The sequence below is a fragment of the Sapajus apella genome, unplaced genomic scaffold (assembly GCF_009761245.1).
Source record: "Sapajus apella isolate SASKATOON/1434 unplaced genomic scaffold, GSC_monkey_1.0 scaffold56, whole genome shotgun sequence".
Taxonomy (NCBI): domain Eukaryota; kingdom Metazoa; phylum Chordata; class Mammalia; order Primates; family Cebidae; genus Sapajus; species Sapajus apella.
In genome coordinates, this window is record NW_022436996.1 from 9,845,292 (window position 1) to 9,866,161 (window position 20,870).

General features: G+C 45.2%; 1 protein-coding gene across 1 annotated transcript in view; it reads right to left on the reverse strand.

Annotated features, from left to right (window-relative positions):
• CNTNAP2 (contactin associated protein 2) overlaps positions 1-20,870 on the reverse strand; it is a 2,272,324-nt gene that overhangs the window by 34,047 nt on the left and 2,217,407 nt on the right. The window contains exon 22 of the mRNA XM_032245220.1: positions 8,321-8,560. Coding sequence (XP_032101111.1) covers positions 8,321-8,560 — 240 coding nt within the window. The remainder of the gene's footprint in view (positions 1-8,320; positions 8,561-20,870) is intronic.

Below are 20,870 nucleotides of genomic sequence, written 5' to 3' on the forward strand. Positions count from 1 at the left end.
AAGCAGCTCTCCTGCCACCTTCGGATTGGGTAAGCAGTCTCTCCCTCTTTTCCTTTAAATCTTCCTCCTTCTAGTAGAGACAAAGGAGACACTCGTTATCTGTGTACAGACAACTTTCTCTCAAAAACTCCAACATTAGTCATGGACTTGGGAAGACAGTCTTCCCTTGGTGTCTGGTCAATCTCGGGGACGCCTGCCTTGATCACTCGCCCACGTTACAGCCCTGGGTTCAGTCAGGGCCGCCTACTGAAAACTGGTAGCTGCCCGCTCCTTCTCCTCCTCTCTACTCTGCTTCTCTCCTGAAAACTTATCTCCTTGCCGGGGCAATATTCCGCCCTCTATTCCTCTGTCTTTGCCTCTAGCCTGCATCCTAAAAAACCTAAAACCTCTTCACTGTCACCCAATCTGAAACCTAAATAGCTGTTCTTTTTCTGTAACACGGCCTGGCCTCAATACAAATTAGACAGTGGCTCCAAATGGCCAGAAAATGGCACTTTCAATTTTTCTGTTCTGTGAGACCCACACAATTTTTTTTTTTAACAAATGGGCAAATGGTCTAAGATGCACGATGTCCAGGCGTTTAATACTCCAGTCCCTCCCTAATCTCTGCTCTCAGTGCCACCCATCCCAAATTGTCCTCCTCTCCCTTCTGCCCGCGACCCAGAAACCTCCTTGTCCATCAACCCTTCCGAACTTTCTCCTCCCCATCTGTCTGAACCAAACCCCAATCCAGGCCCTAACAAGCCCCTCCCCCCCCCCCGCCCCCCTCTTCTACCTCTTACAACCCACCTCCTCACCTCATACCCGGTCCAGCCAAGTCCTCCGTCCCTGCCGCACAATTCCCCCTTCAAGAGGTGGCTGGAGCCAAAGGCATAGTTAGGGTACGTACACGTTCCCTTCTCTTTATCTGACCTGTCCCAAACCGGCCAACTGTTAGGCTCCTTTTCATCAGATCCTACTAAATATATACAAGAGTTCCAATACTTAACCCAGTCCTATAATGTCACCCAAAGTGACTTAAATGCCATCCTTACTTCTACCCTCACCCTTGAAGAACGCTTAATATGCATTTTATCACCCAGTCAGCCCCTGACATTTAAAAAGCTACAGAAATTAAAATCTGGCCCTCCAACCCCACGACGGGATTTAATCAACCTCACCTTCAAGGTGTTCAGTAATTGGGAAGAAGCTGCCCGGCGGCAGCGCATCTCAGCACTACCGAGGCTGCCTCTGCCGTGAGACAAACCCCAGCCACGCCACCGGCTCACAAAGACGTCAGAGTGCCCAGACTGCAGCGTCCAGTTGCCCCTCCCAGATCTTGTTTCCGGTGTTGGAAGCCTGGCCACTGGGCCGAGGAATGCCCGCCGCCTGGGATTCCTCCTAAGCCCTGCCCCGTCTGTGTGGGGTCGCCGCTGAAAGTCAGACTGTCTGATTCACGTTGCTGTTCCCAGAGCTCCTGGACTGAGTCCTGCCCAGATCTCCGTGGCTTGGTGGCTGAAGCCTGACGCTGCCCGAACATCTCAGAGGTCTCCTGGACCATCACGGACACCGAGTTTTGCGTAAATTTACGGTGAAGGGTAAGTCCATCCCCTTCTTAATCGGTCTGGAGTCCACGCACCCCACGCTGCCTTCTTTTCAAGGACCTGTCTCCTTGGCCTCCATAACTGTTGTGTTAATCGACGGCAAGGGCTCCAGGCCTCTCAAAACCCCCCAAGTGCGGCGTCAGTTAGGCCCACACTCCTTTCCACATTCGTTCCTAACCATCCCCACCTGTCCCGTTCCCCGTAAGGCTAGCCTAGCAACATGTCTGCGTCCTTAACTACTCCGGGGCTACAGCCACACCTCAGTGTCGTCCTCCTCCCAGAACCCATACCTCCCTCAGTAGCTCCCTTATGTTCCCCAACCCTAACCCTAGGGAGCGGGACACCACCTCCCCATCCCTCACTGCAGGTCACTCACCCCTCATCATCCCCTTAAAACCTAACCACCCTTATCCCTCCTGGCGCCAGTACCCCACCCCAGCACAAGCCTTAAAAGTCCTAAAGCCTGTTATTACTCGCTTACTACAACATGGCCTTTCAGTTCCTACATCTCCAAAAACCAGACACATCCTCCAGGCTAGTCCAAGACCTCCGCCACAGCAATCAGACTGGTTGTACCAAACCCCTGTACCCCGCTGTCTTCCATACCCCCTTCCACAATTCACTATTCTGTTCTTGACTTCAAAAATGTTTTTCTAAAGCCCAAATTTCTTCCCCATTTGTTACCTTTCTTGGTATAATCCTTCGCCGGCATACACGCACTCTCCCTGTATCCAGTTAATTTCCCAAACCCATCCACTAAACAGCAGCTTCTCTCCTTCCTAGGAGTTGTAGGATCCCAGGTTTCACCCTCCTAACCAAACGCTTTATAAACTGACAAAAGGAAACTCAGCTAGCCCCACAGACCCCAAATCCTTCCCCCATTCTTCCTTTTGCTTTTTAAAGAAGGACTTAGAAACAGCCCTTATAGTAGTGCTCCCCAAGTCCTCCCAACCCTGCTCCCTTCATGTGGCAGAAGCAGAAGGCTGTGCAGTCAGGGTTCTGACACAAGAGCCAGGCCCACGACCGGCTGCCTTCTTGTCTAAACAGCTTAACCTCACAGTTCTAGGCTGGCCGTCATGTTTACGCACTGTGGCCGCCACAGCTGTAATAAATACTCCTAGAATCCCTTAAAATTACAGGCTGTGCTCCACATACCCTCCGTAGCTCTCACAATCTCCAAAGTTTAGTTCCCTCTGCACACCTCACACACTTACTTTCAGCCCCTCGCCGTCTTATTGAAACCCCCACCGTAACCACTGCTCTTGGACCTGACTTCAACCCAGCCTCTCACTTAATACCCAGCACAGACCCTGAACCCCACGACTGCGTCTCCCTAATCCATATAAGTCCTCCCCATTTCCCCATTCCAGACCACACATGGTTTATTGATGGCAGCTCCTCCAAGCCTAGTCGGTTGGCACTGGCCAAAGCTGGCTATGCTGTTGTATCCCACTCATGTATTACCGAGGCGGCCACAATCCCCTCTTCCACTGATTCTCAGCAAGCTGAACTGATTGACTTAACCTGTGCTCTTACTCTTGCCAAAGGACTACAGTTCATAGCTACACTGACTCCAAATACGCCTTCCACATCCTATACCACCATGCTGCCATATGGGCAGAAAGGTTTTCCAACCACACAGGGATGCTCTATTATCAACGCCCCCTTAATAAAGGTCTTCCTTAAGGCCACTCTCTTCCCAGCCAAGGCTGGAGTGATCCACTGCAGAGGACACCAAAAACCATCAGGTTCTCTTGCCCAAGGAAATGCCTTAGGCAACAAAGCAGCCAAAGCAGCAGGGGACACCCCAGTACCTCCCCCACGAGGCCAGTATTTTTCCTCCTCATCTGTCTCCCTTACCTTTTCTTCCTCCGAAAACTCACTTTACCAGTCGCTTCCTACACAAGGCAAATGGTTCATACACCACGGGAAGTTCCTGCTCCCTGCCTCACAAGCTCACTCTGTCCTCTCATCCTTTCATGACCGCTTCCATGTAGGATACAAGCCCCTGGCTCGTCTTTTAGAACCCCTTATTTCTTTTCCATCATGGAATTCCACCCTCAAAACAGTCACATCTCAATGTTCTGTCACTCCACTCCTCAGGGCTTTCTCAGACTCCCTCCTTTTCTTTTCTTTTTTTTTTTTTTTGAGACGGAGTTTCGCTCTTGTTACCCAGGCTGGAGTGCAATGGCGCAATCTCGGCTCACCGCAACCTCCGCCTCCTGGGTTCAAGCAATTCTCCTGCCTCAGCCTCCCGAGTAGCTGGGACTACAGGTGTGCGCCACCATGCCCAGCTAATTTTTGTATTTTTAGTAGAGACGGGGTTTCACCATGTTGACCAGGATGGTCTCGATCTCTTGACCTCATGATCCACCCGCCTCGGCCTCCCAAAGTGCTGGGATTACAAGCGTGAGCCACCGCGCCCGGCCGACTCCCTCCTTTTCTTATACACCAGGCCCCGGATTTTCCCCTGCACAAGATTGGCAAATAAACTTCAAGTTTTGCCTAGGTAGGCATTCACCTTGTCTCTTACTCCATCCTTGGCTGCCCTCCCCTTGTTCACCAGATTCTCCTCCAGACCCCTCTTCCTGCCTGCTTATACTTAACCTTGTTAATGAAAGTGAATGGTTACTCACAGATACCAAACGCTTTCGCAAACACCATGAAAACAAGAGCTCTCCCTCCATACAGTTATCCTACCAAACCCCACGACAACCTTTAACAGCCACAGCCCTTGCTGGTTCCCTTGGTATTTGGGTCCAAAGTCCCAGCCCCCTTGGAACACTTTCTCACCTTTTTGGTTTACACTTCCAGCTCTGTCTAAGCCAAGGACTTTTTTCCCTCTGTGGTTCTTCTCCTTACATCTGCCTTCCTACCAACTAGACAGGCACTTGTACCCTAATTTTCCTTACTCCCAAAATTTGGTTTGTCAACCGAGACAAAAGCTTCCCTGTTCCCCTTGTGGTCCCAACATAACACAAGCAGGTCATTCCACGGATCCCCTTATTTGTACTCAGCACAGGCATAGCAGGCCTAACCCCTTCAATTGTCACCTTCCATAGCCTCTCTAATGACTTCTGTGCTAGCACTGCAGAATTAATCACTATCCCTTCTTCAAGCTCAAGTAAATTCCCTAGCTGCAGTTGTCCTCCAAAACTGCTGAGGTCTTAATTTACTGACTGCTAAGAAAGGAGGTCTTTGCCTATTCTTAAGTGATGAATGTGTTTATGTAAACCAGTCTGGCCTCGTATGTGATGCCATCAACAGATTAAAAGACAAAGCCCAAAAGCTCGCGAATTGGGCAAATGGTGATTCTGGACCTGGCTGGACAACTCTCTAACTGTGTGTCATGGCTTCTTCCAATCATTAGTCCTCTGATACCTATCTTTCTCCTTCTCTTATTTGGACCCTGTGTTTTCTGACTAATCTCTTAATTCCTCCAGAAACTGTATACAAGCGATAACTAATCAATACAACAAATGCTCTTTCTAACAACCACACAGTATCACCCCTTGCCCTAAGATCTCCCAGCAGTCTAAATTCTTTCCCATTTTTAGGTTTCTGCGTCACTCCCAATCCCTTTCAAAGAAGCCCTGAGAAACATCTCCCCTTTCTGTCAGCCTTCCGAATATTCCACTGCCCTCCACTCTTCATTTCCTTTTCCTTTATATTACTAATATAAAAAGACAGAACTGTAAGGTCTTTTAAGCTGACTGACTGCACCACGGACAGCATGGTAACCTCTGTGACCCGTATGTACATTCCAGATGAGTTTCTGGAACTAGAAAGTTTGAAGTAACTGGAAGACCATAAAAGGGGAAGAATGATCAACCCCTGCAGTGCCTAATTAACTTTGAGACATTCTTCTATTGTTCCCTATTCCTGCCTCAACTGATAATGCAACTGGCTTTGTAATCAACCTTGGTCAACCTCATGGCACCAGACCCTACGATCCCCTTCCAGCTTGCAAAAACTGCCCTGAACTGTAACTTCTGCAACTTTCCACTGCCTACCCCAAACCTATAAAACCAACTCCTATCCTACCGCCCTCCGCTGACTCTTTTTGGACTCAGCCTGCCTGCACTCAGGTGAATAAACAGCCATGTTGCTCACACAAAGCCTGTTTAGGGGGTCTCTTCATTCAGAGTACGTTTTAACACACAGGTTCAAGTGATTCTCCTGCCTCAGCCTCCTGAGTAGCTGGGATTATAGGCATGTGCCACCACACCTGGCTAATTTTTGTATTTTAAGTAGAGAAGGGGTTTCACCATGTTCATCAGGCTGGTCTCAAACTCCTGACCTCAGGTGATTCACCCACCTAGGCCTCCCAAAGTGTTGGGGTTACAGATGTGAGCCACCTCGCCCAGCCAACTGTTTTCTGTCCTTGTAATTGGTTTCATGACAATTGGATTAATACGTCACCTGCTGGACACTGGGTAAGAACTCTCCAAGTGTAAGAGGAAATTTTTCTGCAAATGGATCTCATGTTACATAGCATGGGCCTACTGTGATATCAGAGTTACAGAATTTTGACTTGAGCATCAAATACTAACAAACAGATACGTTCCCTATATACATTTGCATAAATCAGTCAAGGAGAATCCTGTAATCCTAGCACTTTGGGAGGCCAAGGTGGGTGGATCACCTGAGATCAGGAGTTCAAGACCAGCCTGGCCAACATGGTGAAACCCCGTCTCTACAAAAATATAAAAATTAGGTGGGCATGATGGCAGGTGCCTATAATCCCAGCTACTCAGGAGGCCGAGACAGGAGAATATCTTGAGCTTGGGAGGTGGAGGCTGCAGTAGCCAAGATGGCACCATTGTACTTTAGCCTAGGCAACAGAGTGAGACTGATTCCATCCATCAATCCATACATGTCATGCACAAAGCATGATTTTTTAAAACATTAAAACTCTTTGGTCCCTACAATCATGTCTGACAGATCTTAACAACAAACATGTTCCTAATGAAGTCATAATACATAGGAACTCATATTGGCCCAAGGTAGGATCTAGATGTTTCAGAAACTAGTCTCTTCACCCTGATTTAGACCACAGGTGTTCACAGCCTCAGGCAGTGGGTCCCTTTGACAGTGGAAGGACTCGTGCACTGCAAAGATCATTTATGGTATTTGTCTACTTGGGCATTTGCAGGAATTTATCTGAGAGATCTCTGTTCCTCTGTGGCCCTGACATGTCTTTTCTCCTCTTGTATTTTCACTCTTACTTTTCTTCTTTCAGCATTAGGAACACTTTCCTTTGTTCAAGCCAGCCCATGAGGAAAAGCCAGACTGCTGTGTAATCCTAACAGCATTCATAAAAGGGAATTCTTCATATGTGCCCTTAGCACACAGCGCCCTGCGTCAAGTTCTAGGAATCCATGTGTGGGGAACAAAGAGGACTGTTTCGTCTGTAAATTGGCTATTCTGACAACAGAGCAATTTTGGCTTCTTTCTAAGCTTCACAGAGCTTCGCAGCACAACCCTGGCAAGGAATCACAATGACAACAGCTGCACTGAAAGCAGAACTTGGGCAGGGTCAGAACATGATTAAAGCGATCAAGCGCACAAGGTTTAGAGAATGAGCTGTTACAAATCACAAGTTTGTGTGGCGAAAGGATTTCGAAGTGTTTACTCAACGTTCAAGCATTATAGCAAATTGTGTCTGATATAATAACCATGATTATTAATATTATTGTAGCTAAACTTTTATACTTGCTACATGCTTGTGATTAAACACATCACATTTAATCATACCACTTTAAATAGAATTCCATGAGTTAGGTCTTATTAACTCCATTTAGGAAATGGGGAAACTGAGGAATGAGGTTATGAAAACTGCCCAAGGTTAATCTGCTAGTGAGAGGCAGTGATGGTGCTGGAATCCAGGCCTTCCAGCTGTGTTGCTTCCTGCCTCATCTTCCTCCTGTTTTTTGATCAGCAACATCACATGTTGCCTGGAGACCCATTGAATGTTGGATTTGGAGGTCAGTTAGAGGCTACACTCCCCTCTCCTTCTTTACCTTATGGGCGAAAAAGTAGAAGCTTAGAGAGGTCACCTGAGTTGTCCAAGGCCAATTTAGGTGGAGCTAGGAGTAGGACCTAAGTCTCCTGAGATACAGCTTAATAGGCTGTCTACCCCCCAGGCTGATGTATATACTCTTTTCATTCAATTTCTCAGCCAACAGCTACATCCTTTCATTTGAGTCCCGTGCTTTCAAATTACATGTCTTAGCACTCAAAGAAGTGGGACTAAATCCACCGAGTCTTGCAAGCTTAAATGTACCTCGTAAGGATCTGGAAGCCTACATTATCATTCATATAAATACGGAGCCAGGAGATGGGTCTCTATACTGCTATAGGTAAATCTCTTCTTAAAACACAGACTATGTGGCCGCAAGTCATTGGGAGTCATGAGGCAAAAGTGAGAAAGCGAATTGATAAAATCACCCCACAGTCATGGCACAGACGTCAGTTTAGGCAAGTCATAATTTAACTCATTGAAGAGTTAATAGTTCCTACATTCTTTACCTTCAACTTACTTATTTTTGGCCTGAAGTATTTCAGACGGGCTAAGTGCTGCCCTGAGAACTCCCTTCTCACACATTCCTTTGCCCTTTCTTAAATCCTCCACTGACACTACCAGTGAGGTGCTGGTATTAAATCCATTCCATGGTCCCAAGAGACTGAGATTTAAAGAAACGAAGCAATCTGCTGGAGATTGCTGGAGACTTTACCTGAATCCAGGTGATCCAGGTGCCAGGGGTCGGTGGCGGACGACATGGGGGAGAGGGTCAGCGGTGAGGCCCCGCAGTTGGACTCTACCAGCTCGCCCTGGATGTGGACGTGAGCTGAGGCGTTCGTCTGCCTCAAGGCGGCCTTGAGAGGGGCGATCTGGTTGAACTGGACTCTGGAGAGGCAACCAGTGAATCCTGGGGTGTTGTATTTGTGAATCTCTTGGTCAATTTTCCCTGTTTCTAAAAGAAAAAAATGAAAATGTTAACTGACTCACCATAGCCCAGCTGTACAACAAACCTGTCTGAATGCTTGTGTTCTAATCTTACCTTTAGGTTTCAGTTTAAGATGTTACATTGTTTCAGATGAAATATTAATGGGTCAATAAGACTTAAGGCTACAGACTTCACTTTAAAGGAACCTTGTGTTACCAGGGAATATGGTAAGGTAAACATAAGACTATATGTGATAAAACAAAATACATTTCTAAGTACCTTCTGGCTACTTCAGATGCTGCGAAACTCACAACACTGACTTGGTTCTGACTGATTTTTCTCCTTATCTTTTCTGATGCTTCCCTGATTCTCTCAACAAATTGAACCATGCAGCCCTGCTCTGCCCTCCTAACAAACTATGGTTCTGTGTTGTATCTCTTATTTTCTTCTTCAGTACTCCTTTAAAAAGGAAAAGGAAAAGAACAAGAATTCTGGTAGCCTGTATGTGAACATCTCCTTTCTTCAAAATCCAATCCCCTTGGAATTCTGAAATTTACGGAATCCCTGCTAGTGTCTGGTGGAGGTTTTGGAAGTCAGCAAACTTTCTCAACCCAATCACAAACATACACATGCATTGACGAATCTCACCATCTCCCTGCCACCTGCAAACTTAACATCTGAAACTAACTCATCTCAGAGGTGAGTCTGGGTAGAGGCATTTCCACGGTACCAATCTGCAACGTACCCACGCATTGTTATATCAGTGAAATCAATGTCTTTTGGCCCTCTGTCCCAAGTTTTAGAAACTATCTAGCAGAAACAAATATTGAAAGAGACCTTAAATGCTTAAGAGCCCTTGGCTAGTGGGCCAGGTGGACTGAACTCAGAGCCTCTTAACCACTCCAACTTTCAGAGCCGATAAATGAATAATGTATTTGGTGGAATTATCACAGGCGGTGGTAAGGCAGGCAGCGTGTCCGCATGGGGCTCTGGAATGTGCTCTGAGAGAGGCAGGATTAGAACTAGGGTTTGAGGATGAAAGAGATCGCCAGGCTGAGTTTGTAATGGGGCTTGTGACTGTGGGAAGTAGAAAAGTTCCTCTTCAAAGTTTCCTTTTTTGTTAAAGAATAAATCCTTCTTGCTTTTTTATTAATCACTGTTAAGCCCTATCCTACATAGCAGTGTGACATGCTCACAGGCACGTACTACATTCTGCGTCCTTGTACTTTAACGAAGATATCTGTGCTGGATGTGCTCACAGGCATGTCTCAGCTCACAGCTTATGCCCCTTCCTTATTTGGACTTTCTTTTTGTTCTCCATTGCTTTGACCTGTTTAAAAAGTTTTAAGTTGTTAGCCAACTGGGTTTTAGTTTAAATTGTGAGGACTGGCTCCAACCAATGGAGATCAGACACAGCAGTAAGGACAACTCCAAATGCGTAAGGGATAAATATGTCTGCTTTTTCTTTGTTCACTGTACTCTCTGTGGCAAGATGGTTGGTGAGGGTACCCTTCCCACAGGAAGTAAAAATTGCCTTTCTGAGAGATCCTTTGTCTCAGTGCTAATTTTTCTTTGTGGCACGGAGCGTCTGTTTCCAACAGTAGGTTCAGGAGAACTATGGGAGCCTGAGGGGACCAGAGCTGAGAGCCAGACTGGGAAGGGACTTCAATGCCATGTGAAGATGCCTGTGGATCCACAGGAAACTCAAGGATGTTTAAGCTGCAGAGGACTGTGATGGGAACTGTGTGAGAAAGATAATTCTAGCAGCGGTGTTGCAATTGCTCTGAGCAAGTGACGCATTAAGCCCTCAGGTCCCTGCCGACTGCCTGGGCTCACACAAAGATTCTTTTGCCTCAGGGCTGAGGCAGGGTGCGTGGGGGACATGGATAAAGTGCCTTGTTCTTCTCCAGCATTTTCATATGCTTGCTTGCCCTTTGCTTAAGCCGTTCTATTATCTATCATGAACCAGTGCTAGTTTTGTCTCCTCTGTGACAGATTTGGGTAGAAAACTTCCGACTCCAGCTCCATTACATATGGTCCCAGACAGCTTTCTAAACTTTGGGGAGGGCAGGTCTCCCTATGACACCACAGAAAATCAATTGCTTCAAAGCCGTATCTATCTGAGGGGTCTCAATTTAACATGGGGTCCACACTTCTTAAAGGGCTGTCTTCCCCTTGGTGTTTCCTTCTGAGATGGCCTCCAGCGAGGGAGCCTGGGGCACGGGATTCTGATGGTGGAGCAGGCAGAGAAATCATGGATGCCAGCAGAGGTGCCCAGGCCCAGGCCTAGGTGGCTGTGAGCATTGGCAGAAAGGTCTGCTGAGCAGCCAGATGCTGGGCTGGATGGCAGGAATGAGCCCTGGTGAACGGCCTGGTCTCACTTTCCAATTCTCCTTGGGGCTCTTTCATTCTCCCTACTGGGGAAAATTCTCAGTGTTTCAACGGTTGTTTCTTTCTTGTAAAGCAGCAGAGTCACAAAATCGAGGATTCTAATGCTGTGGAAAGCAGAACCAGTATTTCCAGAACTGGAGAGGGTTTCACATTTAGTTGATGTGCCTCTTTCCCAGAGAGGCTTGTCTGGGACCAATTCCCTTGGAGGGGGCCAGTATGCAGCAGATGCTCTGGAGTTTGCAGGACCTGATGGTTCCAACTCAGGGCCATGTAATAAGAATAATACTGATACAATGATAAAGGTGGCAGAGAAAATCTAGGCAGAAAGGGGCAAGTCCCTACCTCACCCTCAAGCCAGGAATGGCAATCCAAAGTGAGAACTTATATCCCTGTTCCACTCAAATGTTGCCTTTTCCAAAACCACCCATGGCCCTGCCCTGCCCCACCCCATCCTGTGCCTATAAAAACCTCATACTCAGCTGGCAGAGAGAGGAGAAGCAGCTGCATGTTGGAGACTAGGTTGGACGTCAGAGAGAAGTGGCTCGACTTCAGAGGGACAGCTTGATGGTGCAACATCAGAGAAGAATCTGGCCGGAGATGGCTGGACTTCAGGAGAAGATTACCTTCCCGCTTCATCTCCTTGTCAGCTTCCCTTCCTGCTCAGAGCCTTTTTCATCAGCAACAAAGTCCCCCACATTTACCATCCTTCAATTCGTTTGTGTGACCTCATTTATCCTGGATGCCAGACGAGAGCTTGGGTGCCACTAGTGTGGATACCAAAGGCTATCACAACTTGCCCTTTGTCTTTACTCGCTGAAGGCAGCCGCCTCACTCAAAAAGGCGAGGGACCACTGAGCTGTTAACACTTAGGCCGTCCATGGACAGCAGAGCTAAAAGAGCACTGGAACACTTCCACTGGAGCTTCAGGGATTGCAGGCACTGCCCCTAGATGCTGCCACAGGGCCTGCAAAGAGTTCACTCCTGCTAGTGCCCAAAAGTGCTCACCCTGGCTCCTACACCCACTCACCCGCATGCTTCCCCCTGCAAGGGGTGGAGCACAGTGGGTCCAAGTGAGTGGAGTTTGCTCCTGCCAGCACTGAAGCAGCTGGTTGGTTCCAGTGTTCGTGCACTCCAGTTCCTGCCTTATTTGCTACCATACTTCCTCCCATGAGGAGTTTGTGAGAGATGGGAAAGGTCTTCAAAGTTTATATCTTTATTTTTTTTCAGACAGAGTCTTGCTCTGTCACCAGGCTGGAGTGCAGTGGCATGATCTTGGCTCACTGCAACCTCCGCCTCTTGGGTTCAAGTGATTCTCCTGCCTCAGCCTCCTGAGTAGCTGGGACTATAGGCACGCACCACCATGCCCAGCTAATTTTTGCCTTTTTTTAGTAGAGATGGGGTCTCACCATGTTGGCCAAGATGGTCTCGATCTCTTGGCCTCATGATCCACCTGCCTTGGCCCAAAGTTTATGTCTTAGACTACAATGTCTTGCTCTATGGCCATTTTCCACTATTAGCATAAACATATAACCATGTATATATATTCTCTAAAGCAGCTACGTCTTAAATCAGCTACCTTGACTCACTCCGGCATGTCTGACCAGAACTGGGCAAGCTCCAAACCCTCACACATGCCATTCCTTATTTGGAAACCCCCCTGACCTTCTCCTGAGTAGCTTCCTCTTCTTCCTTGTCTTCCTCCTCGTCTTCTTTCCCCTTGTCTGTTCAGGAAATTTCCAAGTTTTTAGCCAATCAGGTCAAGCATAGAATGTGAGGTCCTGTTCCGGCCAATGGAAACTGGACACAGCAGTAGGGTGACTGTGTCAGGTTATAAAAGTTATAAATGTCCCCGTCTCCTTCGTTCAAGTGTGATCTCGTGGCAAGACTGCTGGCAAGTTGCACCCTTCCTGTAGGAAGTAAACTAGCCTTGCTGAGTGATCCATTATCTCGGTGTGGATTTTTCCTGATGTTGTAAACCTGTTTCCAGCAGAGTTGAAAGCTGCGAGCTGGGTAAGTGAGGCGCCCCTGTTGCAGGTCCCTGCTCTAATACCCTCCTTCGATATTAGAGCACACACGAAGGACAGTACATGTTGGCAGGCACTGTGCTTAGCATTTATTATTCAGTATTCTACCAAGTCTCCTGGCAACCCTCTGAGCTAAATAGGATTGCCCCCCAACTGACAGATGAGGAAACTGAGGCTTAGAGAAGGGTTTGCCAGTGAATACATATTTGTTTCATATAAAAAACAGAACTCAAATATTTTGCATTAATCTCAATTTCTTCCAAAAACAGGCTGTATTATGTTGTTTTTAATATTCATGTAGACTTCTGATATTTCTAGTCAGGGACCCCATAGAAATGGCAGGGTGAGGTTTTTAGAAAAAAAATGTAAAGGGTTGTTAAAACTGCTTTAAGACTGCATTTCATTAGAGGCTGAGCCAATAATTTGATTTTCAAAAATGTGGTAAACTGATGTTAGATCTTCATTAGCATCATTTAAAGCACCAGAAAGTTACAGCAATGCTTGTCTGGAAAAAGGTTCCATATTTCTTAAGAACATGTACAAATCATAGTATAGCTATCATTTTTTTGAGTTTATTACAAGTAAATTATGTTATTCTATAATTGTTGAAATCAAATATTAAAATATCATTTACTGTAAGAAACAACGTTCTGCCTGGAGATGTCCTGGGTAAGGTGTAATTTGTGGGAGAAACTTGCTTTAAAAATGCAAATTTGAGAAATGCAGTACAATCACTTTTAAAGTTACATTCTTAAGTGGCAATCAGTACGTTAGCGTCTTCTATTCATAATGATATGTGTTCCAGAAAATAGCCCACTTAACACTGACACAATTCCGAGTAACACATTAACATGAAACGCTCATGATAGTCCTTTTAAGGAAATGCAGTAACTCCATTTGCGATGCATTAGCGTGCTCTCCTGCTCCTTGTTCAGCTGCTGAACGCCAAGTGACAGGCGAGAATGTTGTGAGAAATGAAAGAAAAAAGGGTACCTGAGCGGGAAACACAGGGAGAATAAAGCCAGCTCCATGGAGGACAGAGCTGTGCTTGGGGCCTTGTATACAAACTCTGGCTTCTTCTCAGTGATTGGACAAACATTTATTTATTTGGACAGGCATTCATTCATTCATTCATTCATTCATGAGACAGGGTCTCACTCTGTCATCCAGGCTGGAGTGCAAGACACAATCTCGGCTCACTCTCGACCTTCTGGGCTCAAGAAATCCTCCCACCTCAGCCTCCTAAGTAGCTGGAACCACACTCATGTTCCACCACCTGATCAAGCAAGTCTCCTGCCTCAGCCTCCCGAGTAGCTGGGACTACAGGCATGGGCCACGACGCCCAGCTAATTTTTTTTTTTTTTGTATTTTTAGTAGAGATGGGGTTTCACCATGTTGGCCTGGCCAGGATGGTTTCGATCTCCTGACTTCATGATCCGCCCACCTCAGCCTCCCAAAGTGCTGGGATTACAGGCATGAGCCACCGTCCCTGGCAAGAGATTTCTTATTTTCCTTTGGGATTATTTAAATGTACCTATATCTTCTTCTTGTGTATCCCACAGGATCTATTCACCAGATGATTTTTGTTAGGTTTTATACTTTTTAGTTTTCTATCAATATTCCTTTTTTAGGAGGGGGATGTGATATTATGAGATACAAAGAATCACTGTCAGCTTCACTTTCTACTTTTAAAAAAAAACAGGAAAAAAAGTCTAGGGCATCAATGAGACTTAATTTAAGACTCTTGACTAAGCATCTACTGTGTGCTCCCCACTGTGCTAGGGATTATGGAATTCAACCTTTGTAGAATCTGCAGGGTCAACATGGATCCCAGCCCTAACACAGCACACTTTCGCTCTGCAGAGACCATAATACAACTAGCCCCAAAGCACTGTGCACCGTTCTTTCCTTCCCTCTGTTCTGGGGTGAAGTATGTCACACTGGTGGCACTGGGGGTCTTTAGGTAAATCACAGACTGCGAGCTAAATAACATCCAATCAGAGGGCGAGGAAGTTATTCCTTGCCCCGCCTCCCCGATTCCCTTTCAATTCTTTAGTCTCAGGCTGGCTCAGTGTGGTGCTGGACTAGCTTTATCACGTTGCCAATACCTACTCTTTTCCCTTTTTAACAAAAGGGCATCAGACCTCAGACCTGGATGCTTTGGTGGGCAACAGTGCTGAATTTCATTATATTTTTATATTGCGTTTTTTAGCATCACCATGTCATGACAGCAAGCAATACTGGCATTTTATTTCATGGTAGTATTGCAAAATTTCTCTTTAACATAAACCTTTTAACATAAATTTATTTATGTAAAAATTGTGAGTCCATTTAAAGAAAAATAAGTAAACAACAGTAAAGGGGGTTACTAGAATGGCAAAAATGTCACCAGAAATGGCAAAAATTGTGACCTTGGTCCTCAAATGACTCTTGTTTGGGGAACATTGTTGGAGAGAAGCTTGATGCCTCTCTAAGGCCCTGGATGTTCTGCCTTAAGAGCCTCTGGTTCCATTCAGGTGTAATCCATCCTATCCCCTCACACCTGATGTCAGTCACTATCCATCACTCTAGAACACCAGAGACCCCGGCTCGGTGTGGCTTCCCCCTGGATTCTGCTCCCAGCTCTACCTAACTGGACCAGGTGTGTTCCTTCTGTCTTCAGATGGGCCAAGATGGGCCAGAGGCCTGCAGTTGTGCCTTTCCTGGATTTAAAGTTTTCTTGACAGCTGGGACTAAATGTCTCTTCTCTTTGTGTTCCCTAAAATGTCTAAAATAATTCCTTGAACAAAGTAATCACCAGTGACCGTAGGAATGAATATACAGATGCTTTTCAACTTATAATGGGGTTACGTCCCCATAAACCCATCATAAGGTAGAAATATTGTAAATCAAAAATGCGTTAAATACATGTAACCTGCTGAACATTATAGCATAGCCCAGCTTACCTTAAATGTACTCAGAACACTTACATTAGTCTACAGTTCAGTAAAATCATCTAACACAACACCTATTTTATAAGAAAGTGTTGAAAGTGAAAAACAGAATGGTTGTATGGGTACTGAAAGTATGGTTTCTACTGAATGCATATCCATATCACTTTTGAACACTGGTAAAGTTGAAAACTTGTAAGAGAAACCATCCTAAGTCAGGGACAGTCTATAACTGAAGCCCTTTCCTCAATAGTCTGTCATTTGTAGTTCGGTTGGGTGGGATAGGACCAAGTACTGTGGAAATTAGAACAATCATAGTTAGCTATAGTTGAAGTTTGTTTTTCAGCTTCATGGAGTAAACAGGGGCAGAACATAGCTTGGAAAGAGGACGGGGAGGTATTCAGTGTACTCAGGTGTTCAGTAGCATATTCAGAACCAGTAGATCATTATATGTTATTTCTAGCAGTACCATTACCTGAAAATCTGTCTATCTCATTAAAAATGGACTTGTCGGCCGGGTGCTGTGGCTCACGCCTATAATCCCAGCACTTAGGGAGGCCCAGGCGGGTGGATCACGAGGTCTAGAGATCAAGACCATCCTGGTCAACATGGTGAAACCCCGTCTCTACTAAAAAAAAAAAAAAATACAAAAATTAGCTGGGCATGGTGGCGCATGCCTGTAGTCCCAGCTACTCGGGAGGCTCAGGCAGGAGAATTGCTTGGACCCAGGAGGAGGTGGTTGTGGTGAGCCGAGCTGAGATTGCGCCATTGCACTGCAGCCTGAGTAACAAGAGTGAAACTCCATCTCAAAAAAAAAAAAAAAAAGGACTTGTCACTGGGCATGGTGACTCATGCCTGTAATCCCAGCACTTTGGGGAGGCCAAGGCTGGTGGATCGAAAGGTCAGGAAGTTGAAACCATCCTAACAAACACGGTGAAACTCCATCTCTACTAAAAATACAAAAACTTAACTGGGCATGGTGGCACGCACCTGTAGTCCCAGTTACTCGGGAGGCTGAGGCAGGAGAATCGCCTGAACCTGGGAGGCGGAGGTTGCAGTGAGCCGAGATCACGCCACTTCACTCCAGCCTGGGAGACACAGCAAGACTCTATCTCAAAAAAAAAAAAAAAAAAAAAAGAAGGGCTTGTCTTTCAAAACACCGTTGTATTGCTCTAAAACTGACACCCAAAGGAATTGATAAATTGCTCTCCTATGATGGAAGGCAAGACTTAACACTGAACACTCACTGCTATGTAAACCCTCCAGAGGCCTCATGCAGGGAATAGTGATTCTATGGTATCTTGTGGAGTAAGTGGAAAGTGGGTTTGAAATTGCTGTCTGGATGAAGTCTTAAATGCTCCTTAGAAAATCGGACAGAAGTACAATAGGTGAGTAGTCACCTGATGTACACTTGAAAACATGGCCAGGGGTTGCTGGGCCAGCACCTGAAGCTCCCGGTGTCTCGTAGTGTGAGCATCTGGGCCTCTTGGAGAAAGAGCAGTAGAATTTGCATTTATCAGGTAGTATGCAATAATTTGCATTATTCAGTGTTTTCATTCTAGTCCCGTTTGGCCATAGTTGAATGAATGGGAGTCTAAACGGTTAGAGGAATAAATCAATGGGAAGTAACCATAACAACAACAAAAAGCCAAAAGCGTTCATCTAAAAAAACAACAAAACCAAATGCGCCTCATTCCTTAGTTCAAACATAGACAGATGGTAAACATCAGGCAGGGCGTGGAAATGCTGGCCTCTAGGCTCCCCGTCAGCTCCTGCTCTAACAGACTGCAGTTTTTGATCAGTAATGTCTTGCCAATCAGCTGCCTTTCCAAAGATGCACAGCCAGAATTAAATCTGTATCCACAATTGATGTATATGATTATGTACTACGACATTTTATTCATCCCTTAAATAAAGACATGAATGAAATTTCATCGTATTTATTAGATGCTTTTCTTGCTTATGAAGAAATGTGCAGGACTAAAATATGCAGGTATAATTTACACAGTTCTGACCTACGAAACGCACTAAGTCAGTTTGCAGAGGCGGAATGCTGGGAGAAGCAGAATCATTTTTCCTTCTGTCGCTGCCACATTTTGAATTTTAATTATTTTTAGGGACCGTCTCACTGTCACCCAGGTCAGAGTGCAGTGATGCGATCACAGGCCTCACTGTATCCTCGAACCCCAGGGCTCATGTGATCCTCTTATCTTAGCCTCCTGAGTACGTGGGACTACAGGCGCACACCACTATGCGTAGCTTAAATTTTTTTTTTCTTTTTTAGAGACAGGGTCTCATTATGTTGCCCAGGCTGGTCTCAAACTCCTGGCTTCAAGCAGTCCTACCCACTCAGCCTCCCAAAGTGCTGGGATTATAGATGCGAGCCATTGCACCTGGCCTCTGGTGCATTTTAACTCATAAACCTTTTTCTAAGGACTGATAAAACAAAACTGGATTTTTTTCTTTCCAGAGACAACAATAAAAGGAAATGTGTTCATACAGCCTACTATACTATTTTGCAAAAAGATAAAAGTATTACATTTTTATTTGTATCAATTTATCACAGCTCCTGAGTTTTTATGGATACTAATTAGGTTGAAATTGTCACCCACATTTCTAAAATCTAGACTGAAAACAAAACAAAAAAAAACCTTATGATTGCTGGTTAATCTCAAAATATAGTTGTAATGGCCGGGCAAGGTGCCTTATGCCTGTAATCCCAGCACTCTGGGAGGCTGAGGCAGGCTGATCATGAGGTCAAGAGTTCGAGACCAGCCTGGCCAATACAGTGAAATGCTGTCTCTACTAAAGATACAAAAAATTAGCCGGGCGTGTTGGTGTGCACCTGTAACCCCAGCTACTTGGGAGGCTGGGGCAGGAGAACTGCTTGAACCTGGGAGCCAGAGGTTGCAGTGAGCTGAGATCACACCATTACACTCCAGCCTGGGCAACAGGGTGAGACTCCATCTCAAAACAAAACAAAACAACACAAAGAGAACATAGCTGCGATCACACAGTATCAAAAACACTGATACAAAAGAGATGATCCCTTAAATGTTTCCCAAACACCAGACATTTGGAATGGGTCAGAGCACACATCTGATAGGTGGATTTTCCACTTCTTTCCTGGATGTTTCAAGTTGCAGGATGTAAGACAGAAAGCGTGGAAAGCGTTGGTGCCCCATTCCTCAGCCTCAGGTGCCCTGTCACATGGCGTGATTTTTTTAGGGCTAAGAATAACAAGCTCTACTGAAAGTAACAAGAACTTTCAGAATAATGGACGTACCTGTCAGTCAAACCACAGAGCAGGGTGTTGTGATTTACTTCATGGGTAATTAGTAATCTTTGAATTTGAATCTCAGGAAATTGAAGCTATGTGTCCTAGCCATTTGCTGTTGGGAAACAAAACCCTAACATGTGTCCCGAGTTTCCCATAAGCTGGCAATGAACAGACCTGCTTCTTACTCACTGGAATGTATTCCACTTTTGCATTTTAACTTGGTTGCAGCAGAAATAGAATCCTGTGTACAAAATTACCAACCATAGTACAGAAAAATAATTTCTCTCTGTGTGTGCTCCACTTCTGCTAAAATGTTTTTTTTAAGGCTTTTGAAAACCATATTAAACTCTAGCCAACACCATTAAAAAAAAAATGAGCTTCACTTATCAAGTTTTGAGAAAAAACTCAAAAAAAAAGTCGAAGTATACTCTAAAATAATGATAAATAATAAAAAGCATAGTATGGTAAATACTAGGCAATAATACAATTTTCAGCTCCATTATAATCTCCTGGGACCACGCTCCTACCTGTGGTCCATCCTCAACCAAAGCATCATGTGGTCCTGACTGTACTACTCAAATGTATTAGAATGAGATCATGTATATTTGTCTTGACCACAAAAATGTCATGAAAACATCTCCAAGCCACTGGTAGGTATGCTGGCCAAGACTAGCAGAGGGCCACTTGAAACTAACTTTGGGGAGCAGGGGAATTTGAGACAATGGGAAAAAAGGGTAAAAGGTGTTGACCTCATACATTTCACCAGCAGCATAACAAAGTGTAGGCTAGGAAAAGTATGTTCGTAAAGTTTTGGATTTCCAGATAATGTCAAGTTGAAAGTTTTAGCAAAATAAAATGTAGCCATTTTTTATTTTTCCCCCTTGTTTTCACTTGTATTATAATTCCTATCCCAGGAGGCCTCTAAAGCTATCTTACCCAAGGGAGAGACAGAAAAAAATCCTTTGAGGACTAAGAATGCATGAAAGCATAAACATCAGGAAATGGACTTGAAGGGATTGAAAGTGATGGCTTCCCCCAGGCCATGAGCCAGTCAAGCACACAAAGAAACTGAGGGAGAGAACTGTTTCTGGAAAGTGTATTGGATGGTCCCTTAATTTGCACTCTATGTCACATAATGAACACAAGGACAAATTAGAATCTCGGGATCTTGCCGTATAAAATAACGTTCAGAAAACAGGGCCTAATGCTTTGAGGCTGAACTTGAAGCTCCAATGGATCATCACAGAAATTTAAACCATAGGATTGCAACCACCCTGTACCACCAAGGGACAGAGTCCGCAGACCCAGTGGGAGGCCTTTGAATGCTTCTTCCTCTCAATACCTAGTCTCACTGAACCTCTAAAGCCAGTTCCTTTATTTTCAGATTGGGGTAATAGCCTCCTCGGTAGAACACAGAGAGGTCTAAAATTCAGCAAAGCACTTTATTCAGTTTCTCATGACATTTTTGTGGTCGAGACAAATATATGTGGTCTCATTCTCATACGTTTGAGTAACACGGTCAGTTACCACATAATGATGCTTTGGTCAAGGATGGACCACAGGTAGGAGGGTGGTCCCAGGGGATGATAATGGAGCTGAAAATTTTCTATTCCTGGTATTTACCATACTATGTCTTTTACCATTTATCATTATTTTAGAGTATACTTCCACTTTTTTTTTTTTTTTGTTTTGAGACTGAATCTCACTCTGTC